Source organism: Calonectris borealis, chromosome Z (assembly GCF_964195595.1).
Source record: "Calonectris borealis chromosome Z, bCalBor7.hap1.2, whole genome shotgun sequence".
NCBI lineage: Eukaryota > Metazoa > Chordata > Aves > Procellariiformes > Procellariidae > Calonectris > Calonectris borealis.
In genome coordinates, this window is record NC_134352.1 from 67,847,835 (window position 1) to 67,875,726 (window position 27,892).

The following is a 27,892-nucleotide window of genomic DNA, read 5'->3' on the forward strand; positions in this document are numbered from 1 at the left end:
TATGGTGATAGTTTTGTGGAGTTGAACATGGCAGAAGCATCCTCTCAGACATCCTTACAGTTGCGGTTTCGAACAAGCAAGCCACATGGACTGCTTTTTCTTGCAGCTGGGAAGAAGGATTATTGTTTAATGGAGCTACGCTCAGGAAATTTACAGGTATGGCTTATAACTATAGCTAAAAAGATATGTGTAGCCTGTATTGTTTAGTGTTTTTCTTCAAGCTGTTGTCTATAACAATTCTCAAGGTTTATGTTTAAAAAAAATGGAAAATCACATAATATAATTGATAGTTTCAGAATACAGTATTTATTTCTTACAAGGATAGTTATTAAAATTGGCCTCTAAAAGCCTTTGAGATCTCTAGATCTTAAAAGTAAGATCACTGTGTTCAAAGCATGAGGTTCAGTAAAGGCAAAATTTGAGATTTGATGATGTTACCATCATAGAAAATGTCTGGATCCAAATAATAGTTTTTCTGCAAGGTAAGTTCTTGAAAGATCATTATCACTTGGGTCCTCAGGAGTTGTTGGTCCTAGCAGAACTGCAGAGGAGTCCATTCCCTCTTCTGCAATTATTCAAGTCATATTTGTGATGGCAAGTAAACCTACACAAAATGTTAGTGGGATTTTATTTTTTTCAATGATATTTTCTAAATTACGTACTTAATATGAAAATTTATTACAAATAATCTATTAACAATATATTAATATATGATTGTGAAAAATACCGCTTTGGATTTTGATAGTGAAAATTCTGTCTCTTGCAGTTGAGAATTAATTTTGGCGTGGGGGAACGAGTACTGCATTCTCAGCAAAGATCTCAGCTGAATGATTTAGCTTGGCACCTGGTTGAACTACATCATGAACATGATAATGTCACATTGGTAATTGATAAACATGATAGAACTAGTGCAAAAATGCCTGGAATTCTCTATGAATTAAATATTGATTATGGATTCTACATAGGTGGTACTAGTAAACTTGACGTTCCCTACCTTGTTGGAGCACTGCCCAATTTCCGAGGATGTATTGATGATGTGTTGTTCAATCAGCTAGACATTCTGATGCCTCTGAGACCTTCTCCTGGCTTTAAAAATGTCCATGAAGTTTCAGTGGGATGCAGTGATGAATTCTTTGCAGGTGAAGATGAACCCATTAGTTTCTTCAGTTCCAGATCGTATGTTTCTTTCCCATCATGGAATGTTGATGATGCGGGAATCTTGGAGTATACATTGCAAACCTCAGCTGCACGTGGCTTGCTGCTTTACCATTCTGGGCAAGCAGGAGATTTCATTGCAATGGAAATGGAAGACGGATTAATTAAAGCCTATGTTGGAAAACATAAAAGTAGAACCCAGGTTTCTTCTCATAGGTCTGTCAATGATAGCCATTGGCACTACATCGAACTGAAATTTACTGCAGAATATTTGCAGCTGACATTGGATGAAGAAACTGTGAAAAAATCATTGCCTCCACACAGCAAGCTGCCGCTTCTGAAAGGGTCTCTCTTTGTAGGTGGTGTAGATGACAGCACACGATCAGAAGTGATTAAGTTAGAGCTAACTTCAGTGTCTGGGAAGTATGCCAGAGGAGGGTCCTTCAAAGGTTGCTTAAGAGATCTGAAAGCCAATTTGGAAAACAAATCGCTGAGGAATGTTCTGGTAACAAAGGACATTTCAGCTGGATGTGAAACGGAGAGTGCTTTTAATACAAATCTTTCTTTAGAGATGGCTGTAAAGAACCCTACTGTGAAAGCAGCCCCAACATTTGCCATTTCCCCTGAAATCTCTGTCTCTCTGGGCAAGGAAGACAAAAGCCACCTTTTAGTTCTAAGTAACTTGATTGTGCTAGAAGGCGGACAAGCTTCACTCGAATCTAAACATATTAAAGTCAACTTAGACTTTCAGAAATTAGGGATTCATCAATCACAAATTCTTTTTGAAATAAAGGAACCACCGTCTCACGGAGACTTGAAACTAGATGTTGAACAAACGCAGGAGGTAAAAACATTTACTATGCAGGATGTGTTGCAAGGGAAGATTCTTTATGTCCATGATGGCTCTGAGGACACTTACGATTATTTTAATTTCTCCATTTCTACCAGCAGTGAGAAGATTGTACCTCCATATTTGCAAGGAAATGAGCAGCACGTGTTTAGCATTACTGTCACTCCAGTAAATGACGCGCCTGAGATGACACTTCCCGAGGGAAACTTGCTTCTTCTCGTAGAGAACTCAAAGAAACGTTTGACTAGTGATCTGGTAAAAGTTCTAGATAAGGATACAGATCCTGCAGATCTCAGTCTTTCAGTGCTTGGAAATCTGAATGCAGATGCAGGATTTTTAGAAAATTCAAAGCATCCTGGGAAAGCTATTACTACTTTTTCTAACAAGGACTTAAGAGAAGGCACTGTTTTCTTTGTCCACACAGGCGTCAAGAACTCAAGGATTGTTCTGAGGGCGAGTGATGGTGAGAAAGTGAGCAACACTGTTGTGTTACGTGTCATGGCAGTTCCTTTGGATTATAGAGTTGTCAACAACTCAGGAATAAAAGTACTCCAAGGTGTTACAGCTCTGATCACACCTAGGCATCTGGCAGTTGAAGCAAATGCCAACCTCCAGGAGCTGGAGGTATGGTACGAGATCACAGAGCCACCCCAGTTTGGCGAACTCCAAAGGCAGCATTCAAGAGGGGAATGGAAGCGAGTCAACTCTTTTTCTCAGCGCTCTGTTCAGCGCAGCCGTGTGAGATACTGTAGCACTTTTAAAGAAATTCAGCTGGAAAATGTTACTGACCAATTTAAATTCAAAGTTATCATAGGAAACAGAATCAGTGAAGAGCACGTGTTTCCGATCAAAGTGAAGTGGTTAAGGTACAGTTTATTGAAACATGCTCCTCTAGAAATTGAAAAATCAAAAAAGAAGTATTTGAATTCTGATAATCTTTTTGCTGTGATTGTGGATCTAGAAATACCTGAAGATGAGCTTCATTTTAAATTGCTGTCCCTACCAAAGAATGGACAAATACTGCTTAATGACCAGCCTTTGAAAAAAGATTCAGTCTTTAGCCAGAAAGATATTACTGATCGAAAAGTGGCATATGAATTAATCAGCAGATATCATGAAGACAACCATGATTCATTTAGATTCCTTATTTCTACAAAATATCTGGAATCAAATTTATATGACTTTGAAGTCTACATCAAATCAGATTTCGGAAACATTATTTTGACTAACAATGGCCTAACTGTTACTGAAGGTGAAGGAGAGTTAATAACAAGCACAAAATTGTTTGTGCAAACACCAGATAATAAAACTTTCCAATATAAAGTTACACAGTTTCCTAAGCATGGGAAATTAAAACTCATTAATTTTTCAGGCTCGTTCGAGAGTAATGACAATCTCACCACTTTCACTAACAAAGATATAACTGATAAGCGCCTTATGTATGTGCATGACGATTCTGAGACAGCATTTGATGAATTTCTTGTCAGAGCTTCCAGTGAAGAGTCAGGAAAGTGGGTAAACTTTGATCCAGAAGTAGAACCTTTGTCAGTAGAAATTAGATTCAACATTTCTGTCCAGCTGAAGAATGATGAGAAACCAATACGTGTAATTGATAAGATATTTAGCATAGTGAGAAATGGGCAGCGATTATTAACTTTGGCAGATCTTTGCTATCATGATCCTGATTCTGATTTTGATGATGGACAGTTGCTATATACTAGACGTGGCATTTCCAATGGGGACTTGGTGCTAACAAATGATACTTTGCACAGACTCTACCAATTCAAACAAGCAGACCTGGAGCAAAAGCAAGTCCTGTTTATACACCGTGGTGCAGATTTTGGGCGTTTTGTGCTCTTTGTGACAGATGGCAAGCACTATACCTCTTTGCTTCTAGAAGTTAGTGCCACTGATCCTTATGTTAGGTTGGCAAATAATACAGGCTTGTTGGTTCAAAAAGGAAAAGAGGAAACTGTTACAACAGCTAACCTGAGTGCTATTACAAACCAAGACATCAGAAATGATCATGAGATTACATATGAGATGTTATCTTTCCCAAAATACGGAAGAATATATGTAAATAATCTATTGATGGATTCCTTTACTCAACTTGATCTGATAAAGGGGTATGTGACCTACAGGCATGATGACAGCAACAACCTTATTGACACATTTAACTTTACGGTCCGTGCTAGAGATGTCCATCTGGATGCTGGAGTGCATGTTCGCATATATTTGGAAAGTCATCAGTGGCCACCAAGAATTATGAACAAAAACAATCTCTTAGTTGAAGAAGGAAAACCAGTTAAAATCAGTAAAGGAAAACTGCAAGTAAGTTAACTGTGTTGTCCATTTCTCCAGTCTTTTAGCAAATTTTCTTCACTGCTTTCTCAGCCATTGCAATGTCTTTAGCCTCTCTGTCTTCTCTTCTTTAACTCCTTTTGGTTTTCACTAACATGACTGCATTCTGGATGCTTAATTCTGGAGAGACTAACACTAGGAAGCTTCCATTTCTAGAAAGGAAATGGGTTATGCTAAAGAAAAAGACTGTCCATGGTCTTTGACTCCGTTACATATTGGTGCTTGAGAAAGTTAAGATTTTGAGATGCTGCACTTGTATATTTGTTTTAGTTATGACAATTGTTTGTACTTAATGTTCATGTATCATTCTTAGTTGAGCTGGTGGGAAATGCCAAGGAAGAATTGGTTTTGTTTCATTCAGTTTGGAGCTAGCCCAATTAACACTGTCTGAGATTTGCATCCAAAATTTTAAAAACATCAAGTCATAAACCTGAGGTCGTTTCCCTTTGGTTAACATTTTCCTCCCCATTGTTTGTGTGTAGCCTTTCAGTAACCACTGTGAGGGGGCTCCGGCAGCATGTGGCTGTGCTGCTGAAATCCGTGTTTCAGGGGTCTGCAGTGCTTAGGCTATTAGCTAATTCTGCAGTGTGTTCCGTTTCAAAATTTACAAATTTGGGGCTACAAAACACTTCCACACCACATTATTTAACAAGTCTACCTAAGGTATTACTGTATTGTATTAGGAATTTGCAGATATACCATGTAACCCCAACAAGGAATGCCAGTTAATTAGGCAGACATCCAAGGGTTAAAGTGAAAAATTCAGAAGAGAACTAAAGAATTTCTCCCTTTTCTGTTTAAATAATTTTGGGGTATGTTTTTAAATTTAAGGTCGTTCATGAAAACAGTTCTCCATCTGAGATTGTGTTCACAGTAAGACAGCTTCCAGTACATGGATACATTCGGAAGTTTTCCTCGGAAGCAAGTTATCTTGGTGCTGACCAAAGGCCAGTTTTGAGCTTCACGCAGGAAGATGTTGACGAGGGCAAAGTTCAGTATGTGCAGACAGTTTCTGATCAACTAGATGACCGTTTTTCTCTGGATGTGACCAATGGTATCCGAACAGTGAGTGGAATAGAGATCTCTGTAGACATCATCCCCAGAGTGATTCCCCTGGAAGTACAGAACTTCACAGTAATCGAAGGGGGCTCGAAAGCCATTGTGGAAGACTATCTAAAAATTTCTAGCAGACACTTTGCAGGACTCAGCTGTGAATTTATTTTAATTGAGCAGCCAAAATATGGGTATGTTGAAAACTCTCGTGTTCCTGGAATAAAGTTAACCACATTTACCAGAAGACAGGTAACATTTAGACCTGCTTTGCTGTAGTCATGATTAATTCTTTGCATTGCTAAAAGCTAATTTTGGCCTGTAGTGGGACGTTTTGGTGGGAGGTGGTATGATGCGTGAGTTTGAGCTTTATTTTAGCCTTGTACCGAAGATTTTTCTGCGGTTGCTACCTGGTCATTTGTGGTGGGGACGGAGGGTGCCTCATTGTTGTGGTGAACCACATGACTTCCTTGTGAGCCACTGGTCACACAGACTAGTTTACTGTCATCACAGTAGACTGATGGGCCACTCATACTCAGACAAAGTTGTTGATACTCTGGAAACCTAAGACTGTGTGTACATTTTGAAAAGACCAGAGGAAATGGTGTGTAGATTGAACAAGGAAAAAAGTGTAAAAAAATGTTTTTTTAGCTCATGTCTTTGCTCACAGAGAACCAGTATATGCATAATAAGCTAATTTTCAGTCCTTTAGCTCTAAGAAGCAAAACTGTATCCTAAGTCACCATCTACTAATACTATGTTCAGTTTATAGATTCCACGAAACATTGTGGTAAATACAGTGGGATTGGATTTTCCATTTTCCCTTCAGGGGGAAGAGGGAATGCCAAGACTGGCAAGTTAAGAAATTCTGGCTAGAGGAATGGACAGATGAGCTGTAAAATTTGCTGTTGTGGACAGAACAAAGATAGAGGTACAGATCAGATATGAGCATAAAAAAAGTCTTAGAAGTTGAGACAATAAATACAGAGGGGCATGACTAGACTTGAATATTTTTGGTTTTTTAATGTGGCATTCGTTTTTTTTTAGCCTCTTTAATTTTTCAGGTTGTTATATTTTTCAGGTGGAGGAAGAATTAATCTACTATGTTCATGATGACAGCGAGGAACTGTTGGACAATTTTACTGTGATAGCAAATAACACAGAATTGTGGAAACAAAGCTTGCCCCAAACTGTATTTGTAACAGTTACTGCAGTAAATGATGAAGCTCCTGTTATAAAAGTTAACAGAATTCTTCAGGTATGTTTGTCAACATTTTGAAATGTTAAAATTATTTTAACCTTCATTAACAGAGTATTAGGTTTGGTGGGATAGTCAATATAATAAACGGTGGTCCTGGGATTTAAATAAATTAGTGTTAATGAAGGGAGGCGTACATGGGTAATGTGTATTTAGGCAGATTCTAGTCATCATGAAGAACATTTTCTGCTGTTGTAAAGTTTATCTAGAAGGCTGACTGAGCTTTCTTTTAAAGATACATGAAGTCTCTTGGGCTGACAGAGGGCTTTTGGGATGGGATGGCTTGCACCTGGATCACTGTTGTGTTTTAGTGGTGTTTGCTACGGTGTCTTGAGGGCTGTCAATGAACAGCGCAGCTTAGAAAAGTACCCAGAGTAGTGATGATGAGGGTGCAGACATCTCACTGCTGTCTTTGCACAGCCTTCAGACCCTGTGCCTCTTGCCGTTAAGTGTACCAAAGGGTCAGACCTGCTGAGGTGCGTTCTGCTGCCTGCTCCTCCCTGTGGGACTGGACAAGAGAAGAGAGCAGCATTCTCACTGACACTTCATTAGAGAATTGACTATGTGTTGGATATTTCTGATGCTAAACAGGAATGTTCCCTTCTTTAAAAGTTCCTGATAATAATACAATGCAATCTGTGAAAATCTAGGCTGTTAGAGGTCATCAAAATATTAGTACAGACACTGAAGCTATTACTGTGTGATACTGTGAGCTAAAAAGAGGACATGCTAACTTGTTTCTAACTCCACCCCCCCCCAAATTCCTGAAGAAAATTTTAAAGTTGTTGACTGATGCTATCTTTTGCTCTTAATAAGCATAGCTGGCTTTTTAATCTTTCGATCTTTGAAAAAAGTCACTGCTATCACTTCAGTGCTTTTTCAGATTTATTTATTTATTTATAGAATTGTTACTTGTTTGTGTTATAATAGTACTCAGTAACCAGAACCAATTTATTGTGGACACTGTGCCTGTGTAAACCAAAAAGCCCCCATGTGTAAAGGCTTCCAATCTGAGATCTGATGAGTAAAAACAAATTAGGTAACTCTGAAAAGCAGAATGAAATGGATACGGGTCAGCTAATGAACCTGTGGTCACAGTAAACCAGCTGAGAGGCATCAAGACTGGGAAGATATGTAGGAATAGGTTTGAAAGAAGCTACACAGGGTATTTTGAGGCTACATCATCCCCAGTGCTGTATGATGCAGTTTACAAATTGGTGGCACCCAAAATATGCATTTAATTTTAGATATTTAGTTGTGTTTTGCAGAGGGAGAATGGATTACTGTAAAAATGATCATAACCTTGTGTTGTGTATTTAGCCTTTTCACATGAAAAAAGACATAATTTTTAAACAGCGATAGTGGCAGTATTGTGCAGCTTCAATCTATGATAAGCTGCAGATGCCCAAAACACAAGACACCCTGACTGTGCAGAGACTGCTGGCAGAAGGGCAGACTCACTTCACAAGCATTTGGGTGGTACAGAGTAAAACCTTCCCTGGTTAAAGTAATTACAGTGGTACTCTACAGACATCAGCACAGCACACAGTAACGTTGTCTGTGAGAGGGATGTATGTCCAGTCAGAAATTTTCTGTCTCTCCCTTCTGGTGCATTGCTGGCATTGAACTCCAGTCTGTTAACAGAACTGAGGCCGTTCAGTGCACTGCAGTGCAGCATATGGATTTTTCTAAAAATATCTGTAAGTCTAGGCTTCCCAAGAACAAGGTTAACACAGCTTAACCTATCCAAAGTTAGTCCTCTTTGCAGGGGAGGCAGTTTGCATACCCCAAACCAATATGCTGCCATTGTGCCTGTGGTTTTGCTGATCATGCATAAGCTATTGCTAAGAAAAATTTATTTTTGTCATGAGTGGGTACTAACATGCACACATATGTTGGATTCATGTGCAGACTAAAACAAAACTGGCAGTCGAATTATATACTGGAAGGAGTACACTGAGATGATCCTTCTTCAAAGCAAAACTTGCACATCCAAAGTAGGTGGGAGAAAATGGATTTTTCTTAGTCCTGCTAAATATTGAGATAAGCCATGCATTCCTGTGTAGGGTGATACTTGCTGGCCCCATGTTCTAGCCAAGCAGTCTGTGCTCCTCAAGGACGTTGCTAGTGGTGAATGTTGAGTAATAAACTGTGTGTTGCTTTTAAAAAGGCAGTAGCTCTTCTATATCTTTTGAAAGGTTGGAAATGTACAAAATGTACAAAAGTATAAAATGAGGGACTAGTACTGTGGGAACTGAGGTCCAGTAGGACCGTTTGAGTTGACTGAAGTTTAGCACCTCAGAAATTTTGCAGATCTCAATATAAAGAGTTAGAAAGAACTGCTGAACAATTAAAAAATAGGTTAGCTTTTGGCATCTGCTGTTGAGAAATAGCTTCTGTGAAGAGCTGCATTACATGGCCAGTGATGTTGGCATGGACATATGAAAGTTAATTTTGGCCTTTGTCACAAGGCTTCTGGCCAAATGCAAGAAACTGTTGAGCATGTGCATACATGCTGAATGAGTCCTTCAACTCCAGCTCCCTCACTTCTGAGGCATCCATAACATCCCTTCTTCAAACAACCTTGTCTGTTGTTACCAAGGTTATGAACACCATCAAGGTTATGAACACTATGGGAGGTGTTTCAGGAGGACAAACAACCAAACATTTTGGGTGTTGTTTCTGATTTTTCTTTAGGCAGTGAAAGTTAGTGAAGTTTTTTAGGGGTTTGGTTTTTACTCAAAACAAAAAACATTTTTTTGTTTGGCTGTGAATTTATGACATGCTGAAGTATTTACATTAACATAATGTATGAGATGCAGAAAATTCTACTGTCCTGAGAGCTTCTGTAATGTATGCTAGTAATCCTTGCATTTAATTTAAAGCCTTTCCATTAGAACAGTAAGTGCATGAGGGATATGTTTATTTAGAAACTATACAGCATTTTAGGTATAATTTCCTAAAATTTCCACAGGTTCTGTGGTAATTTTCTTTTTCTGGGGTGGGAATGGGGAAGGGAAATAGGATATTTCTAAGAAAATCACTATCATGGCGTTATTTGCTATGTTCATGTATGTGTTTAAATATATTTATGGGTAGTGATGCTGTGAAATGACTGTATCCTCCTGTTGCCACAAGAGGGCCCTATTTTCCTAGAATTAGAATTTTTTTTAAAACCAAATTCAAACACTGATTTTTTTGTTTCTTTAAATGACTCACTTACCAGAGCATTAAAATGTCTGTAATATAGAGTGTCTGGTAGGATATGTAGCATGCAAGGAGATACTGATAACTGAATGCTGCAAGTAGAGCAGAATGGATTATTTCCCAGTGGGCAGGGTCATGAACGTTTTTTTGGACCATGCCTGTGGAATGTGTTAAGCACATGCAAAATTAGTGTAATGCTACATCCTGGAAGTTCAGATACAGTTTTCGTGGTGCTCTTCAAGGAGGATTTCGTCCTAGATGTGGCAAATAAGCCAATTGTACAGTATTTGCAGTATTCTGAGTGTCTGCTTCCCTACAGCCCTTCTCAGCTCTTGGATCTCCCTTTCATTCCTCAAGGATTGTGTTGCAGGTCATGGAGCACCTCAGCATGTACAATATTTTAAAAAGCATTGTGTTAGTGTCCTGAAACAATAGAAATAAACATTGGCTTCATAGAAAAAAAGCTCATTTTTTCCTTTAGTAAGAGAAAAAATTTCAAAACTTTTGGACATTTAATGAGTCATTTGTAATAACATGTTTGCATAGTCCTTTCTTATGTTTTTGCATATGCTGTATGTGACCTTTTATTTTCTGTGTAGAATAATCTGAATCAAGTGCTACTGAGACGAGTTAAGGGGTCTCAGTACAAAACCAGTGACACTGATGTGCTTATTTGGTGCTGCTCAGCAAGTCAGCCTTTGGTATTAGTTATCATCCTGTGTTTTCACAGGTGGCATCTTTTATCGAACTTCAATAGTAGTAATTACATTATAGAGAAATATATATTTCAAGGGAGAAAATAGCTATTTCCTGGAGACAAGATATTTTCTATTATAAAATGTAACATAACTTCTTTTTCAAGCTTTTTTCTAGTTAGAAAACACATATAATTTCACTTTTTTATGTCTGTTTCTGTGGCACATATTTTATGACACAATGTAGTCTGAAATCTTTCCTCTATTGAAATGTCGTGGCAAAAATCCCAGTGGCTCTTAAAGGTTTTCTTCCATGGTTTTTATCAAAAAGTAAAATTAATACTTAGGAAAAAATCTGTGATGGCTGATTTTTGGTTTTGGCAGAGGTAAAATGCCCTTTGTCAAGGATTATGTTTCCTCTTCAACCATTTGGTGTGATTTTCTTATCAGATATTTGTTAAGTGTACTAAAACCCTAGGAGGACAGGAAGGGACGATGCAGTATGTGTTTTGAAGCCCAAGCTGAAATTTTTAAAGGCACAGGCTCTTAAGATTGTACACTATATAAACTCTGCATGGAAACAATTGGTATTGATGTATTGAATATTTAGGAATTTAATTTCATGTTGAGATAAATATGTATTGTTCTTTGTTAGTACTTTTGTCTGTAATTCCAAATAAATACAGCAAGGATGAAGAGTAAAATGGGCCGTTGCTTATCGTTTCCAAACAAGAGATTATCCAGTGAGATATGGATGAAGCCCAGATAGCAGTCCTTTCTGCTTGAAAGAAGGATCTTGCAGTTTGTGTATATCTTAAGCTAAAAACAAAAAAAAAGCGGCATTTAGATTTACTAGAATTAAGGAATGGGTTTTATACCATCTTCCAAATTCTAGTTAGCTAGTTTGTCTGGAAGTATGACCTTGCAAAGTGCTAAGCAGCTGTTGGAGGTGTTGATTCCTTCATCTCCCACTGGACTGAGCACCTCTGTGGGTTGTTTGGTGCACAGAAAAAGGGCCTTTATTGCGTGCTGTTAGAAGGAAATAATGCAGCTACAAGAAGTGTTCCATTTGTATTAGAGATTATGCTGTCCACAGGCTTTTTTTCTTTTCTGCTGGTGAAAGTAGAGCATATTGAATGCCTTGCCTGCTGTGAAGTACGTGACACTAATATTCATGTGTATGTGTTGGAAAGGAGCTCCTTGACTCAGTTATCAAAATACAATTTTGTTATGTTTGTAAGCGTTTGGATACTGCCTGACAAATAGAGCACTCATGCTGCAGCTATCTAAAACTCAAACTGGTGTAGGGTGTGTTTGCTTGTATTATTTCGTGGCCTTGTTTTTTGAAAACCATTTGCCAACGTTAACTATTCCGGTCCGTGATCAGAGATTTGAATGGACAGTAAGGAAACCTGTCATAGCTGCTAGTGTTGCACAGCACAAATCTTTCTTTGAAGGTTTTTTTACTCCAATTTTCTTTTGTATTCATTGTCTTTATTATTACTATTTTTTTTATTTTTGCTTTTCTAGGTCTGGATGGGTTCAGTCACAGAAATAACTATTGATGACCTCTGTGCAGAAGACAAGGACTCCTCACCATCAGAACTGATATATTCCATTACTCCACCTAGCAATGGGCACTTGGCTCTGAAGTCTTCTCCAAACAAGAGCATCCTTAGTTTTACCCAGGCTCATATAATTGAAGGGCAGCTGGTATTTGTACACAATGGTATGTGGTTTCAAAAATACCACTCCTGTTACCAAAATACTGCTCCTATTCAGTGTATTTGTGTTTGTAATGCTTTGAAGGTCTTCGTGTAATGTCACAAAAATCTCGGAGCACCTGTTATGTGATACATGATCTCACAAACTAAACAGGAAAGGGTCTGATGACTACTTAAATGTGTGCTCATCAAGAAACCTTGGTGTATTAGTGGTTCAGTTGGTAGCAGCCTTCTTTCTGAATGCAGGTTTGCGTAGGGGAATGTTGCCTTGCAGCTTTCGGAGATATGAAGTCCATTTTTTTGACCATTGTAATTGAGAATCTTCTGAAGCCTTTCTGTCTTGCTACAGTGCAGAGCTATTCATGGACCAACAGTTTCTCAGACACCTGCCACAGTATAGTTGTGTTCCCGAGCAGCTCTGGGCAATGAAGTTATGGATCATCTGGGGATGTCAACCTCTCTTTCAGTCTGTGAAGGAATTCAGCTTTAACCATTGACTCTTTTCTGCCAGTGGCCAGAGCTAGAGACTGGGTTATTTGTGTTGCTGCTACAGAGAGAATGTGTGGGCAATAAAAAAAGAAGTCAGGGCAGCTTCATTCATCCTTGAGTGGCAGTGCTGGGAAGCTGTGGGAATGAAGATCCCAGCAGTGTTCCAGCCAGTGGAAGAGGTGGGGCTTTTACAGGGCGATAGCTGCCTCTCTCCTGCTCCAGCTCTATTATCATGTTACCTCAGCTGAAAGAAGAAAGGATGTGCTAAAGAAGGAATAAACCAGTTTTGGGGAAGGAGATGGAAGAGGTACAGCACTGTCTTGCCAGCCCAAGGGCAGGCTGAAATTATTTCCAGTGCTCCCTTGGGTGCAGCAGTCACTCCAGATGTGCTGTGTTTTCATGAGGCTTGGTGCAGGTTAAAGTGCTCTGACTTCCAATGCACTGTCTTGCAGAGTGCATATGTGTTGCTGAAATCGCTTTACAAGCAGCTGCTGGTGAGCTGTAAGTATCCTGCTCAAATAATTTGGTCAGGAAATGAAAGGTCAAGAGCATGGCAAAAGTGAGCCAAGCTGTTTGAATTGTTCCGAGGGAGACTTTGTCACGTAAAAACCCCTATGATGGTAGGACGGTGGTAGTCTCAGTGTGAGGAAATGAATCCACTCTGTGTTCCAGAAAGGGCAAATGCACATCTATAGCCTTAGGAAGTGAATCTTGATTAATAAAAGTAAAAAGAACAGCAAATTTAATTTTCCAGTGAGTGGGAGTGTGGGTTGTACAGTAAATTTGAAATGTAAAATTGCCCAGGTCATGTGTCAGCTCTTGCAGCTGCTCTGGCTCTGCCATCCGCTCAGCCTTATGGCCTCCAGTGTTTCAGAAAGTACTTTGGACATTTTGCTTCTTTTCCTTTCTCAGTCTGTGATTTTCTTTCCTCCTTCATCTTGGACTGTTGCTGGAAGTGTACTTGTTACTCTCATCTTCTCGCTCCCAGCCTTGTCCTGGGGCCTTTCCATATCTAGTTGCTGTCATTTGGCTTTTTATCCCTTTTCTCTTCAGCTGCTCTGTCCCTCGTCTTCGGTACTCTAGTGTGTGCTAGCTTCTTTGGCTCCTTCTGGGAAGTACCCCCACTTCATGTTCTCCACAGCCTGGTGTCTGCTCTTCCCACCCACTCTAACTGTTTCCCAGGGGAAGAGCAGCATCTTCATGGCTGAGGCAGCTCTTCCATCCCCTGGCGTCTCCTCCGGGCACCACAGGAGATCTTTTACATCTGTACATGGCAGTGACTCTCCGTCCTCAGGATCTTTTGTTCTGCCAAAGAAAGTACTACTGTACTTCACTTTTATGCCTCTAACATTAGACTTCATAAAATTTTCCCTTCATCTTTGCTCAGTCTTGCAAGTTACGTTATGCTGCTTGTTCTGTGCTGTGAGTTCTCTTTGTTCTCATGTTTTTCCCTTAAATTTTGTGTTTTCCTCAGTAATCCCTGATTGTTCTGTCACCAGCATAAACGCAGAACCAGAACACACCTTTCTTTTTCTGTTCTCCTCTTTCAGTGTGAGAATTCCTTCCCTCTTCCACCCTCGCTTCACTCCAGGGTGCTCCCATCCCGCTTTCACAGTATGGGGTCTGCCCTTAAACCCTGCCAGCGTTTTCCTTATGGCAGTGCTGAATTGAACTCTTGTTTGTTCGGAAGTCTCTGTGTCTTTTCAGTGCAGTTTTTACAATCCTCTTTCTGGTGTCCTTTTAATCACCTCTGATCAGATATGCCTTTAAAAATTCATTGTGATGAAATAAATACATGCTCCACCCAAGCAGCTCTTCAGGATTTAGTTCTGTTCCTGACTGCCAATGACAAAATGTCTGTGCCAGTTGGGCAGTTGACCTGCATTAGCCAAAAAAGCAAGTGAGGCTAAGTAAGCCTTTTTTTCCCAACCTGAGGCAAATAGTAGACTCCTCAATGCCTGTTTTAAATGCTCAACTACTTGAGCATTTTTATCAAGAGAAAACATCAGAGAATAAAAGCTTTTAAAATAAAAACAATATGACCTAGTCTTCCAGAGCTACTTCAGTGCCTGGCTGGATATAAGAGCATTGCCTAGGGTAGTTGTTAACTATAATCTCAGAACCCACATTTGATTCTTCTGATATGTTAATTTATAGTTAGGCAAGGAGTGCTGATCTTTAAGTGAATGTATGTGGCACTGTCTCAGTTTCAGGATATATATTCATGTGGCAAGATCTCATGGCTAAATCAGGCAAAGCTAGAAGAGCAATGTTTCAATTTTTCATTCTATCTTTCCACCTAATTAAACAATCTGGGGAGCCTCTACTTAAAGCAAGATTTAGGAAGCTCTGTACACCTCAGTAAGTCAGTTCCAAGAGATGTATTTTTACAAGAATCCACTCAGACTCCTGGAGGTGTTTTGCTATCACTTGTGCCAAAGTACATACAAGTCCTAAGATTAAAGAAAAAAATGTGCATTTATTATGAGTACACATAACCTCTGAAATAGTTTAAGCTGTGACAACATATGCTCTTCAGCAAAGCTGAAGCAGAGTGAAGAGGCAAAGGAAACAACCTGAGAGTTGATTCAGTCCTTTCAATGTAAATCAAAATGAAAAAAACATTCTAGTTGTTTTTCTCCCTAAATTCCTTTTTTGCCAAAATGTGACTGCTTAAGTGCTTTAGTCCCTCCTAAGATATAAAAGGAGTAGGAAATTTGGGAGTCATTGTCTTCCCAAGTTTAACTTGGTTTCAGCTCCACTGGGGTCAGTGAAGAAAGAAAGGAAGAGGCACTCTGCTAATTTACATCTAAGGGATGCCTGGCCTTCAGTGTAAGCAACAGCCAGTAGTTCTTCATTGGGAAGGTGTTCTCTGCAGTATTAATTTATTTAATTCTAATTAAGATACAAAGGTATTGATCAAAAATTGCTTCAGAATGACTTTGGATATATTTCACTGTAGCCGAGAGCAAAAGGTGTCCAGTGTATGTTTGTATGTTTTGGATGACAAATAGAATAATACAAGAATAAATTTATGTTTTTCTACAGGAGCAATGTCTGGAGGCTTCAACTTTCAGGTAACAGACGGTTTGAACTTCGCACCTCGACAGATTTTTAGCATCACAGCTCGGACGCTAGTCATTAGCCTTGAAGTGAACAAAGGACTCGGAGTCTTTCCAGGTCTGTTTTTAAAGATTATCATAATTTCGTCCACTTAAAAAAATGGTATAATTATGGTTATATGTCAGATAGCTAGCTGGCTAAACTACAGCAAACTGTACCTGGGAACACCTATCTGTCTGATTTTTAAAAGAACAGTTACGTTTTCTCAAACAACATATTGCTGTATTGTTTTATAGTCTTTAACTTTTTGATATGCGCATGTGCTTGGAGTCATGGAAATTGGCAGTGAGACATATAAGCATAGTGTGACAATAAGTGTCTGCCTAAGCTCTGAACTTTCCCCATTCAGTTTATTTAAAAGCTCTATATTGTATTCATATATTCAGAGGTGTCTTAGCTGGTTGTGATTTTGCTTGGTAAAAGCAGTGAAGCTTGTGTCTGTGGGATTCTGAATAGCACGCATAAGCTCGCCAGATTGCTAGTTCGCTTTCTTACTGTTTGAGCTGAGTTATGGAGAGCAGCACAGACTCACTGATGATGAATCAGTAGGGCTGAAAACTTTGATTCGTATTTGTGCATTTGGAACTAGTTGGATCAGCAGCTGAGTATTTTTTTAATGAAATCCTACTCCTGCAGGAGTTGATGTGTTAAGAGAGTCTCACCAGAGCCATTTACTGGTTTGCATTGGCAAGAGTAATCCCTCATTGAGTTAGTAATCTAACATTAATTGGAGGATTAAAGGAAAAATGAAGATTAGTCTTCTCTCAGCAAAGTCTTGCATCACACTTTGGTTTGTGCTACCTTCTTTTTGCTCTATACAGCCAGAGAGATTGAGAATAGGTATTAGTCTGTATCTTGATTTATTAATTTGATACAGAAGAGGAGCACTTTAGTTTCTTAAACTTCCTGAATATAAGCATAAACAAAGGCTTGCAACAAAAGCCACTTAAACACAGGCAACAAAAAATTAGATTGTAGCAGCATGATCTTCTAATTCAGTCGATACAAATGGGATTCACATAAATCCACTTACAAAGCTCATTAATCTGCTATTTTGGTGTGTAAGGTTGCCTCAGGCACAGGGATTTACAGGAATTCTATCTTAAGCCAAAGATAATTGTAAGAAAAGTATGCATGATACTTCCATAGAAGGCAAAGTCTCTAGACTATCTATCAGTTTTCCAGTTTGCAAAATACAGCATTTCTTTCGGCACTGCAAGCTGTATTCATTTAAGCCCACAGTTTTTCCTGAATTCTCGCTTACTTTGGGTTAGCAAAATTCCTTTTTGGTGTTAAAAAGTATTGCTAGCTTTTTCACCTATTCTCTTTATGGTACTTTTAAAAGACATTCTGGAGCTCTATGGGTTTCAGCTCATCACGAAACGACTATTACAACAACGATGGTGCCAAATGCTTAATACACATAAAAACAATAGCCAGCATCCTGTTATATTTTATAGCACTGCAGGAAAAGTTAATTTTGAGACAACTTGAAGAATCTTCTCTCTAGGGAAGTAAAAATTGAATATATTGTGAAAAATTTGCCATGTCTTCATGACTGGGTATAAACTATTCTCTCAGGCATATTGTTCTGCGATTTTTATAAGAGTGTGTACTGTTGTCTTCTTTTGTGTTGGATATACCAGATTTGTTTATACAATTTATGGATTTTTTTTTTGTTGAAGAGAAGCTTGTTTTTTTCAGTGTGCTTAGTAAATTGAGTGCTAGATATATGAGTTTTTTCTTACATATGCTAGATATCTACAATGTGAGGATTTGCGCTTTTCAGGGAAGCAATTGCTTAAAGAAGGAATGAGCTGAGTTGCTCTTTCAGAAGGAGAGGCAGCCTGACTTCTAGGTATTCGGAAGCAGAGCTGTCTAAGCAGTCAGTAAATGAGATGATTCCTAACTGTTTAGCAGTGATAGGCAGAATGCTCATGCCAAAGCACTTTCCAAATCTTAGATGTGGGCAGTAAAAATGGATACCAAAACTATTAGGTACCAATCATGGCCTTATGCTGTTGCATTCTACTTGTGTGGATTAACTTGGCCCTACTCTGCATCACCCATCCTTGTTGTGTGTCTTCCTCCCCTATCTCTGTTCCTTTCGCCTGTGTTTGGGTGGGGTTGGTTTTGCTATGTTTCTGCTCCCATGTTTGGGAACAAGCAGACAGTGTTCTCACTTTCCTTTCCTCCGTTTGTTGGCTGGCAAATAACCTTCCTCTCCCTATTGAACTGTCAGACCAGAGCAGAACTACTGCAGGTGCTGGGAAAGGTTCTCAAGTCCCAGGACAGAAGTGGGTGAAGGAGAAGGTTGTATTTGGGGGAGGATCCCATTTTACAGGAGAGCGTGAGAGACTTTATTGTCTGTGGCCCTGTACTGTATTTCAGCCTGTGCTATGCCGTGAGTGAGATCAGGGCTATTAGGAACAAACAGGGGCTGTGTGGCACACATCCTCTGTCCCCATGTCCCTGCACTGGGATGGTGGGGGGTGGGATAACCTGGTATGGTTATGAAAAATCGGAGCAGTAACTTCCATCACTACAGTGTGACTGTGTCTGAGAGTTACTCTGTCTTACTCTGTTAAGGCAATGAGGCCTGATTTGCGTAAGTAGGAGGTTATTGAGAAATACCTGTGTTTGCAGATGTACGTGGTCTGATTAACTGTTGCTCTCAGTTGTACATTCCTGACTACATCTGCAGTATGCACAACACAAGGTCGTGCTTCCCTCTCTGCCTGTCACGCAAAAAAGGGAAAAGGAGAGAGAGGAAGAGGAGGGAGACTTCTTGAAAGAGATATAGTGTGGGAGAATTTTCTAGAGCAGAGGGACTGGTTCGCTTTTCAAAGCAGTATGGAGGCAGAGAGGCATGGGAAGGTAAAAAGGGGAAAACAGACAGAACCAGAGATCTCATTTCATTGTAACAACTCAGTTTCAAAGCAGAGGTAGTTTGAACCAGGGCACAACTACGTGTAAACAGGCAGAATCCTGACGTTACTAATGGTTTGCAAAACATCCCATTCTTCAGTTTGCTTAACATATTTTTTCTTCTGAATATTATAGCAGGAACATGTTATTTTGTGTTATTCCTGTATAAACATTGTGCTTTATTGAACATGGATTGATAATTCAGACTTCAAGGATATATACTGCTAGTATCTGAAATTATGTATTGATACCTATAAAAGCTTGTTGCTCAAGAAAAAAAGAAAATGTAAAAATGGAGGCAGAGGTGGGGGCAGGGGGAATAGGATTATGGGAATCTGTTGCTCCTCCAAAAGTATGATTAAACATGAGATTTAGTTTGCTGAGTGTGTACCATGAAATAGTGCATCAAAAAGAAGCCAAATAAAACTTCTCTTTTCTTTTAGGAAATCACTAGGTTTGGTTTTGTCACAGCTATGTCAAAAATTGTCTTGGTTTGATTAAATGCCAGAAAGCTTTTTATAATCTTTTTAATATTTAAGCCAGAAGGTACTGGTTAGTGTGGTGCTATGTATCAAAAGGATTTTGTTACCTCTCAGTCTCCATCCATCTTAATAATACATTATTTCAGTTCAGGCCATTATTTCTGCTGTGTGAAATTCTTCCTAGTTTGTTTAATTCAGTATTTATTTTTTAATTTCATTTAATGAAAATGATCTTTCATATTGGTAAAGTGTGGTTCAAGCTTCTGGTAATGATCAATTTTGGTTTGTGTATTCACTAGAAACTTTGCTGTGTTAAGGCTTTTCCCTGCCAAATCACCCTGTGGGCAACTGGGATTACCAAAAACATTAACAATGGTGACTTCGGCTGGAGTTTGAATTCAGGAACAGGGCTTCTTATACATGCTCTACTCCTTACTTTGGGTTGTTTTTGAAGAAGCTAATATTTAGCGATTATAAGTGCTGAAGAGAACTGCACTTTTTTCATTTCTGTAAAACAAAGGTACATCCTACTGGTGGACTTTTTGATTGAAAAAGCTGTAGAAGAGTTGTAACTAGAAGGTGACTAGAAAAAGGATAAACCTGCTGATCTTCTAAATGCTAAGTAGAATACCTAGGTGAGAGGGTGCGTTGTGCATACAAAACTTATCCTTTGGGAAAATTGCTGTTGCAAATATATGTTACTTATAACTGATGTTTTTTAGGTTCCAGGAAACCTATTTCACGACATGATCTGAAAGCTGTAACCAATGATGTGACCAATGCAGGAAACAGAACTATAACTTTTATGATTGTAACTTCCCCAAAACTTGGAAGGCTGATCAGAGTAAGTTCTGATAATACCACTCAGGAAATCCTCAGTTTTACGCAGTCTATGGTAAGCATTTACTTTATAATAACTAGTTCAGGGGTAGATTGTTACTTCAAAGGGCATCTCAGTTGCTTGTTCTTTGTCTGATCCATTTATATCTGTTAAGTAACCAGGCATATGTGACCCATCAGTGCAATCAACCCAGATTTGCTGTGTCATTAAATATCTGGCATCTAGTAATGAACGCAAGAGGAGCCTTTGTTCCCCTCTGCTTGGATACCAGCAGCGTCTTGGCAATTTCCACTGTTTTGCTTGTAACAGTATTTTTCAAGAAGAGCTGTTCTGGTGCCATTAACCAGCAGTCCGAGGTTGGAAGCCTTTAGTTTTTGGCAGAAGGAATAGCCTTTTGCTCTATGAAAAGTCCAAGTATCAGATTCATTTCAGCTGTACACAGTCCTCATGAGTGTTCCCGAGAGGACTTTTATTGACTTGATTGGCTGTGATATTAAGTGTTTAAAGAATCTTAACTGTGATACAGGGTCTCATACTTGAATGACTAAAACGTGGCAGCTCATGTAACTTGATGGAAAACATTCTTTTGCAACTGAAATGACTTATGTCTGTGTGCAGAATATGAATATAACTGTGTACTCTGTGTGCAGTAAGTTATTCTCAGAAAATCTAAGCGGGGGAGATAAAAGGAGCTTAATCTCCTGACTTTGCTGGAGGAAAAATTAAGAGATAATTTCGTCTTAATCTACATTTACAGATTTCAAAAGTGACTGTTTGATGTAGCATATGAAGGCATGAGAAGATCTATTGCCCAGAAATTGAAACTTGACCAATAAAACCTGGAAAAAAGGTTGACTTTTTTATTAGTTATCATCAGACTTTGAAACAACCTGACCAAGGACTGTGGTGGAATGAATCTCCACTTGAACTTTATAAATCAAGATGAACACAGAATGTTTCTCTTAAAACTATGTTCTAATCCCATTACATTATTGGTCTTGTTGCAATAGTTGCTGAGTTTTGTCTTACATTATGAGGGAGATGAACTGTATAACGACACTCTTCCCTTCTATTCCTAAAATGTGTGATTTTTATGAGCATTAGATGAAACAGTTAAGCATGTCAGAGAGAAAATCTTTCAGCTAAGGTTTTGAAGTTTTACTCGTTTTGCCTATGAATATGATCTTCACATATGTTTATCAGACAGTGCCATGTCAGAACATGCCACTTATTTTCTATAGCTTTAGTTCTTACTAATGTATAGCTAACTTTCCTTTGAACTTTGTAAATTGTGTAAGGGTTTGAGCTATAATAACGTGTATGTTTTTCTTCTCTTGGCCATTTTCACTTCAAACAAGTAGAGCTAAGTGACTTATTGCAAGTAGAATTAAGGTATCCTAACCAGCTTGCTATTTATTCTGGTGGAGAGTGACTTATAAGGGAGAGAAAAGAGATCCGAAACAAACTTTCACTATCTAATGTGTTGTAGCCACATGAGGTTAAATATCAGTGAGAAAATGACATTGGTATTACAAACATTGTATATTCTCCATGTAATGGAGAACAAGGCATTCAATTTCTGTTTGGTAATAAGAAGCTTGTAAATCTGAGTTGAATTGAAGATATTTTGCATTAGTTTAGTTCTTTGGGTTTTCATTGACTTCATTCTGTATTGTGGAACTTGAAATTTCACTTCTGAAAAGTACTATGCAGCTAGCTTATAAAAGTAGTTAGCACTTTTGCTATGGTGCTGAACTCTTCCCTATGCCCTGTGGTTTATTGCTTTGTTGCCAAAGGAAAAAAGGAAAAAAAGGATTGAAATCACTGTTGCGTTCCAAGAAATTTTTTCATGGACAGTGTTGTTCAGCCAATATAAGAAAACTAATTGCGTGTTAAACACACTTGAATAATACAGTAGCTTTCAACATGATGTTTGGTTTTTTTTCTCTGCCAGTACTTTCTATGGTGTCTTAGAAGTATTTTCATCTTTGCAGCAAGCCACTATTTCTTCATTATATTTAAAGTCATTACAGAGGTAAACACAGAAATCCTCACCAATTCTATTATCTTCTTAGCCCAGATATTAGCATGATTTGCAATTAAAAAAATAGATAACCCTAGTAAGATTGATACTAAACACCGTTGATTTTAAAGGATGCATATTGTGCCTGTTCTTGTTACAAAAATTTGCTTTCTCCAACTTGAAATCCTAGAGGCATGCTTTGGAAAGTCATCCTGAACTAACATATCCTTTTATTATCAATTTTGTTTGGTTTGTCCTATAATAGCCATTAAGAATTAAATCAGTATAGGGAAAGCATAAACCTGGAGATGCGCATATAGAATTTTATCATATCAGTCTGAATTTTTTAGACAATAAGATGGGATGGTTTTGAGGCTGCTGAGAAACTGAGCCTGAAAGCCCTGTTTCCCTAGTGATCTCAGTGAGGGCTGTTGCAGTAGTTTCAGGATTAGCGCGGTCTGTAGTCACAGTTCAGATTCTGTAGTGCTAAAGTGCTTCGTCTGTGATAACAGCAGGAGTTTTTTTTCTTTCTTTTTTCACACCTTTCAGCATATGTGATGGGAACGTGTGCTGATGAGTTTCTTCAGGGTGTTTGTAACCTGTGCAGAGTATGTTACAAATAGTAACCTTAGAACTGGCACCATCTCAGAGAGGAATCTCTTTGGTAATTATAAACTAACACATGCAAGCCATGTCAGTAGTTGCCTGGGAAGTTGCCAAGGATTTAGTAGGTATAGCTGTCTTCTTTCCAGGTCAGTGAATGAACTATCAAGCAGACCAGACGCTGAATCTACTAGATGAGATTTAGTAAGTGTTTTAGTCTTGTGGTTATTAGGCATCCTATTGTAGTTTCAATGTATTATGGTACTGATTTTAAAATTGGATGTAATTCCAATTGATGAGAATCCTAGGCTGAAAATACTGCCTTTAGCTTTGGGGCCTAAAGAGATAAATGGTTGTATCTTCTATAAATATGCGTTTCTCTGAAGATTTAATGCAGTATTCTGCTTTGAATCTTAAATCCTCATGGTGGGACTGATAGGATTCTCTTGAGTATGATGATCTGCAAGGTCAGTGAAAGCAGGTGTAGCAAGCCAGGTTCCTTCCTGTCTCTTAGGAATCCCTTTCTTGCCATGATGTAAAACTTTTCCACTAAGTAATCCCATCAGCTCTTTGGTTATAAATGAGAGTATATTTCAATGGTCATTGCACCTCCTTCTGGTTTCCATAGTCTCTTACGAAGTGTCTTTTGCTATTCACCATGAAACACTTCATCAAAGTCCTTTTCAAGCCTTCAGTCTTTCATATGCTTTTTCAGGACGATGAGTCCAGCACCGCTGGTATCCTTATAAACAAAAAACCCTAAACATATGATACTCCCAGCCAGCACGGGTTCATGGAAGGCAGGTCCTGCTTGACCAACCTGATCTCCTTCTATGACCAGGTGACCGCCTCGTGGATGAGGGAAAGGCTGTGGATGTGGTCTCCCTGGACTTCAGTAAAGCCTTTGACACTGTCTCCCACGGCATTCTCCTAGAGAAGCTGGCGGCTCACGGCCTAGACAGGTGCACTCTTCGCTGGGTAAAAAACTGGCTGGACGGCCGAGCCCAGAGAGTTGTGGTGAACGGAGTTAAATCCAGTTGGCGGCCGGTCACGAGTGGTGTTCCCCAGGGCTCAGTACTGGGGCCGGTCCTGTTCAATATCTTTATCAATTATATGGATGAGGGGATCGAGTGCTCCCTCAGTAAGTTTGCAGATGACTCCAAGCTGGGCGGGAGTGTTGATCTGCTGGAGGGTAGGAAGGCTCTGCAGAGGGACCTGGACAGGCTGGATCGATGGGCCGAGGCCAACTGTATGAGGTTCAACAAGGCCAAGTGCCGGGTCCTGCACTTGGGCCACAACAACCCCAGGCAACGCTACAGGCTTGGGGAAGAGTGGCTGGAAAGCTGCCCAGAGGAAAAGGACCTGGGGGTGCTGGTTGACAGCCGGCTGAACATGAGCCGGCAGTGTGCCCAGGTGGCCAAGAAGGCCAACGGCATCCTGGCCTGTATCAGAAATAGTGTGGCCAGCAGGAGTAGGGAGGTGATCGTGCCCCTGTACTCGGCACTGGTGAGGCCGCACCTCGAATCCGGTGTTCAGTTTTGGGCCTCTCACTCCAAGAAGGACATGGAGGTGCTGGAGCGTGTCCAGAGAAGGGCAACGAAGCTGGTGAAGGGCCTGGAGCACAAGTCTTATGAGGAGTGGCTGAGGGAACTGGGGTTGTTTAGCCTGGAGAAGAGGAGGCTGAGGGGAGACCTCATGGCGCTCTACAACTACCTGAACGGAGGTTGTAGCAAGGTGGGTGTTGGTCTCTTCTCCCAAGTAACAAGCGATAGGACGAGAGGAAATGGCCTCAAGTTACGCCAAGGGAGGTTTAGGCTGGACATTAGGAGAAATTTCTTTACTGAAAGAGTGGTCAGGCCTTGGAACAGGCTGCCCAGGGAAGTGGTTGAGTCACTGACCCTGGAAGTATTTAAAAGACATGTAGATGAGGCACTTAGGGACATGATGTAGTGGGCCTGGTGGTGTTGGGTTGACGGTTGGACACGATGATCTTAGAGGTCTTTTCCAACCTTAATGATTCTGTGATTCTATGATTCCAATTCACTAAAGATACAGTCCAGCTGAGCTCCTGTTCACCATTACCACTGCTAGTTTGAGATAAGTTTCTCTATGTTTTATACCTCTGTTCCTCACATAAGGCCTTTACTAAGCACTCATGCCCAGTAATGTTTCACCTACCTTCAAGTATGCTGGTCTGGCAACACAGAGTCCATCTTCAGAGAAAGAGAAATGCAAGGTAATCTCCATGTAAGTTACATATACACTGTGCATGGACTAAGGTACAAAGGCCTTTCTTGAACAATGTTCTTAAGATTTTTTTTTTCTCTCTTTACACTTCTGTGTTTAAAATTATTCTCCTCTTTCACCTATGGCTTTTCTTTACCCTAAACAGGTGGATGAAGGTGTGATCATGTATGAGCACTTACATGTCAAGTCAGCTGGCTGGAGTGCAGAAGATTTCTTTACGTTTACTGTCTTCTCTCCACCATCAGCTCTGGATCTCCAGGTGTTCCATATTGTAATTTCATATGAAATTACCAGGCATGATCAGAACAGTCGTCTTCTGGCAAATACAGGTAAAGATGCTGTACTGTTTGGGCTCCAAATTGTTTTGGATCTGTCAGGGTTCCAATGAACAAATGTGAAAAAACAAAGGCTACTTTCTCTTCAGTAACAAATGACCAGAATACTTTTGTCACTTTTGTCATAGTGGCTTGGAAAACTGCATCACTGCATCTTTAAAAATGAGATTTACTACCTATGTTTGATCCTTCCTACTGCTATAGTGGGTATTCTCCATTTTACTATAATGGTAGGTGAAAACACTGTCAGAAGCTTTGAGATAGTGATTTTTTTTTTAATCTTAATGTATGCATTAATAGAAAATCTTGTCTCTTATATGTGACTCTATTTTAAAAATAGTGATAATATATTTTTAGCCATGACATATGGAAATCAAGGATACCATGCAGGAGAAGCTTTTCTGAGCATCATGAGTGTTTGATACCTAATTTCTGAAGCATTGCAACTATAAAATAGTCAATTTCTAAGATTCTCTTTTCCTTTCTGCTAGGTGTCACAGTCCAGGAAGGAGGTAGAGTATTAATCAACAAAACAAATTTAGATGCTTCAAATCTATTGATTAAGCTACCTGAGGTACAGCGCTCCATGTATGAAGTCTGGTATCAAGTTGTATCTTTACCCCAACATGGCATGATTGTTGTTGGAGAAAGAAATGTTACCAAAGAAAAACCTAACTTCTCCCAATACATACTGGACAAATTTGGAATTGTGTATGTACATGATAATTCTGAATCGCTTAATGACAATTTCACTTTTGCTGTTTGGTTAAACCTAAAGAGCAAGTCTGCAACGAAGCCCCATAGCGAAGTTCTAGAAGAGATGTTTAATATCACTGTTGTTCCAGTGAATGACCAAGCTCCAGAACTGAAGACTAAAAGGCTGCACTTGAAAGTCCTGCAGGGGGATGTGTCAGTGCTGGGGTCAGAGAATCTGAAAGTTGAAGACCTAGATAACACCCCAGCCGAGCTCAAATACACCATTGTTAGCAACCCCAATAATGGTTATTTAGCAATGAAAAGCAATCTCAGTGTCTCTGTAAAGGATTTCACACAAGCAGATGTTGACAGTGGTAAAGTTTGGTTTGTACAGGATGGAAGTTCATCTTCTGGGGTGTTCTATTTCAGTGTGACTGATGGTAAACATCGCCCTTTATACAAACTATTCAGTCTTGAAGTCATACCAATCGCTCTTGTCCTGGTCAACCTTACCAATGTGGCACTTCCACAGGGCCAGACATCTGTCGCTATTACTAATGTGCAGCTTTCAGCTGTCACAAATGGAAAAAGCACTAGTATCATGTATGAAATAACTCAGCCGCTCAAATATGGGCACCTGTTGATTGGAAATGAGCAGGTTACTAAATTTGAGCAGGCAGATTTGTACTCAGGAAGGCTGTCTTACCACCTGACAAATCTCACTGCGTCCAAAGAAGTACTGGAGTTTATGCTCTTCACTGCAGAAAGCAATCTAACAGGACAAGTGCTGAACATCACAGTGAAGCCTTTAGTACAAGTCGTACCTGACATGCAGATTTCAAATCAAGCAGCTCATAAACTCCAAAGCAGTGACCTGGATGCTTCTGAGCTAGCTAATTTGACAAATAGTAATCCTAGATTTGAAGTGATAGTGCCTCCGTCTCATGGAAGGATTGTAAAGAAAAGGTTTGCGAATGATGCAGTGTTCGAAGATATTCAGACATTCACCCAGGCTGACATTGATAGTGGTGTTGTGCTTCTAGACATAGATACGAATATGACGGGCATTGATCTGTTGAATGACTCATTCACGTTTTTACTCAGGGCAGATGCTGTGCAGCCTGCTGTCGGCTGTTTTCAGTATTCCATCGTGCCATACAGTCCTCCACTTATGCAGGGTTTTACAACCGAGGTGCCTTCCATAACCAGCACTACCACTGTGAAGATTCACACTACCTCAGCCTCCTCTGAGAATGAAGAGCCTACAGTGGCACCGCAGAAGACTGGACCAACCATGTGGCCAGGGCAGAGTCGCTGGGGAAATCTACATGAGGAAGGTCCATTGCTAAATCTGGCGATGGGAACAAGTGGATCTGCGGGGACTAAGACCACAAACCAGGTCAATCCCAGAGAGCAAGCAGGTGAAAGCAGCAACCCTTGGTACATCATTATCCCCCTGGTCCTGGTGTCTGTGTTACTCATTGTTGCTGTTATTTCTGTGTGCATTTTGCTAATGTGTCAGAAGAAAGAGAAGACGAAACCACTCGTGAAAAGTCAAAACGATGCAGTCCTCAGTAGTCCAGATCGATGTCTGGAAAGGAGCTTGACTGTACCCAGTGTTACAGTGACTCCCCTTCTGAAGGGGATTGAGGGAAGTACAGCCTCCACATTTATGGCGGTAAGACATGAACAGCTGCTTCCTGCAGTGGTTTCTCCGACTGTAGAACGGTCTCTGCAAAACAGCTGGTTAAACCTTGATCCTGAAATGATCCAGTATTGTCGAAAAACAAACCCGACTTTGAAGCGCAATCAATACTGGGTGTAG

At 39.7% G+C, this 27,892-nt stretch overlaps 1 protein-coding gene across 1 annotated transcript; it reads left to right on the top strand.

Annotated features, from left to right (window-relative positions):
• On the top strand, positions 1-27,892 carry LOC142075517 (chondroitin sulfate proteoglycan 4-like). The gene is made up of 9 exons (XM_075136924.1): positions 1-156; positions 767-4,336; positions 5,198-5,668; positions 6,498-6,674; positions 12,107-12,305; positions 15,838-15,969; positions 20,045-20,217; positions 25,182-25,365; positions 25,863-27,892. Exons 1-9 carry the CDS (start codon positions 28-30, stop codon positions 27,890-27,892), a joined length of 7,065 nt encoding a protein of 2,354 aa, XP_074993025.1. The 5' UTR covers positions 1-27.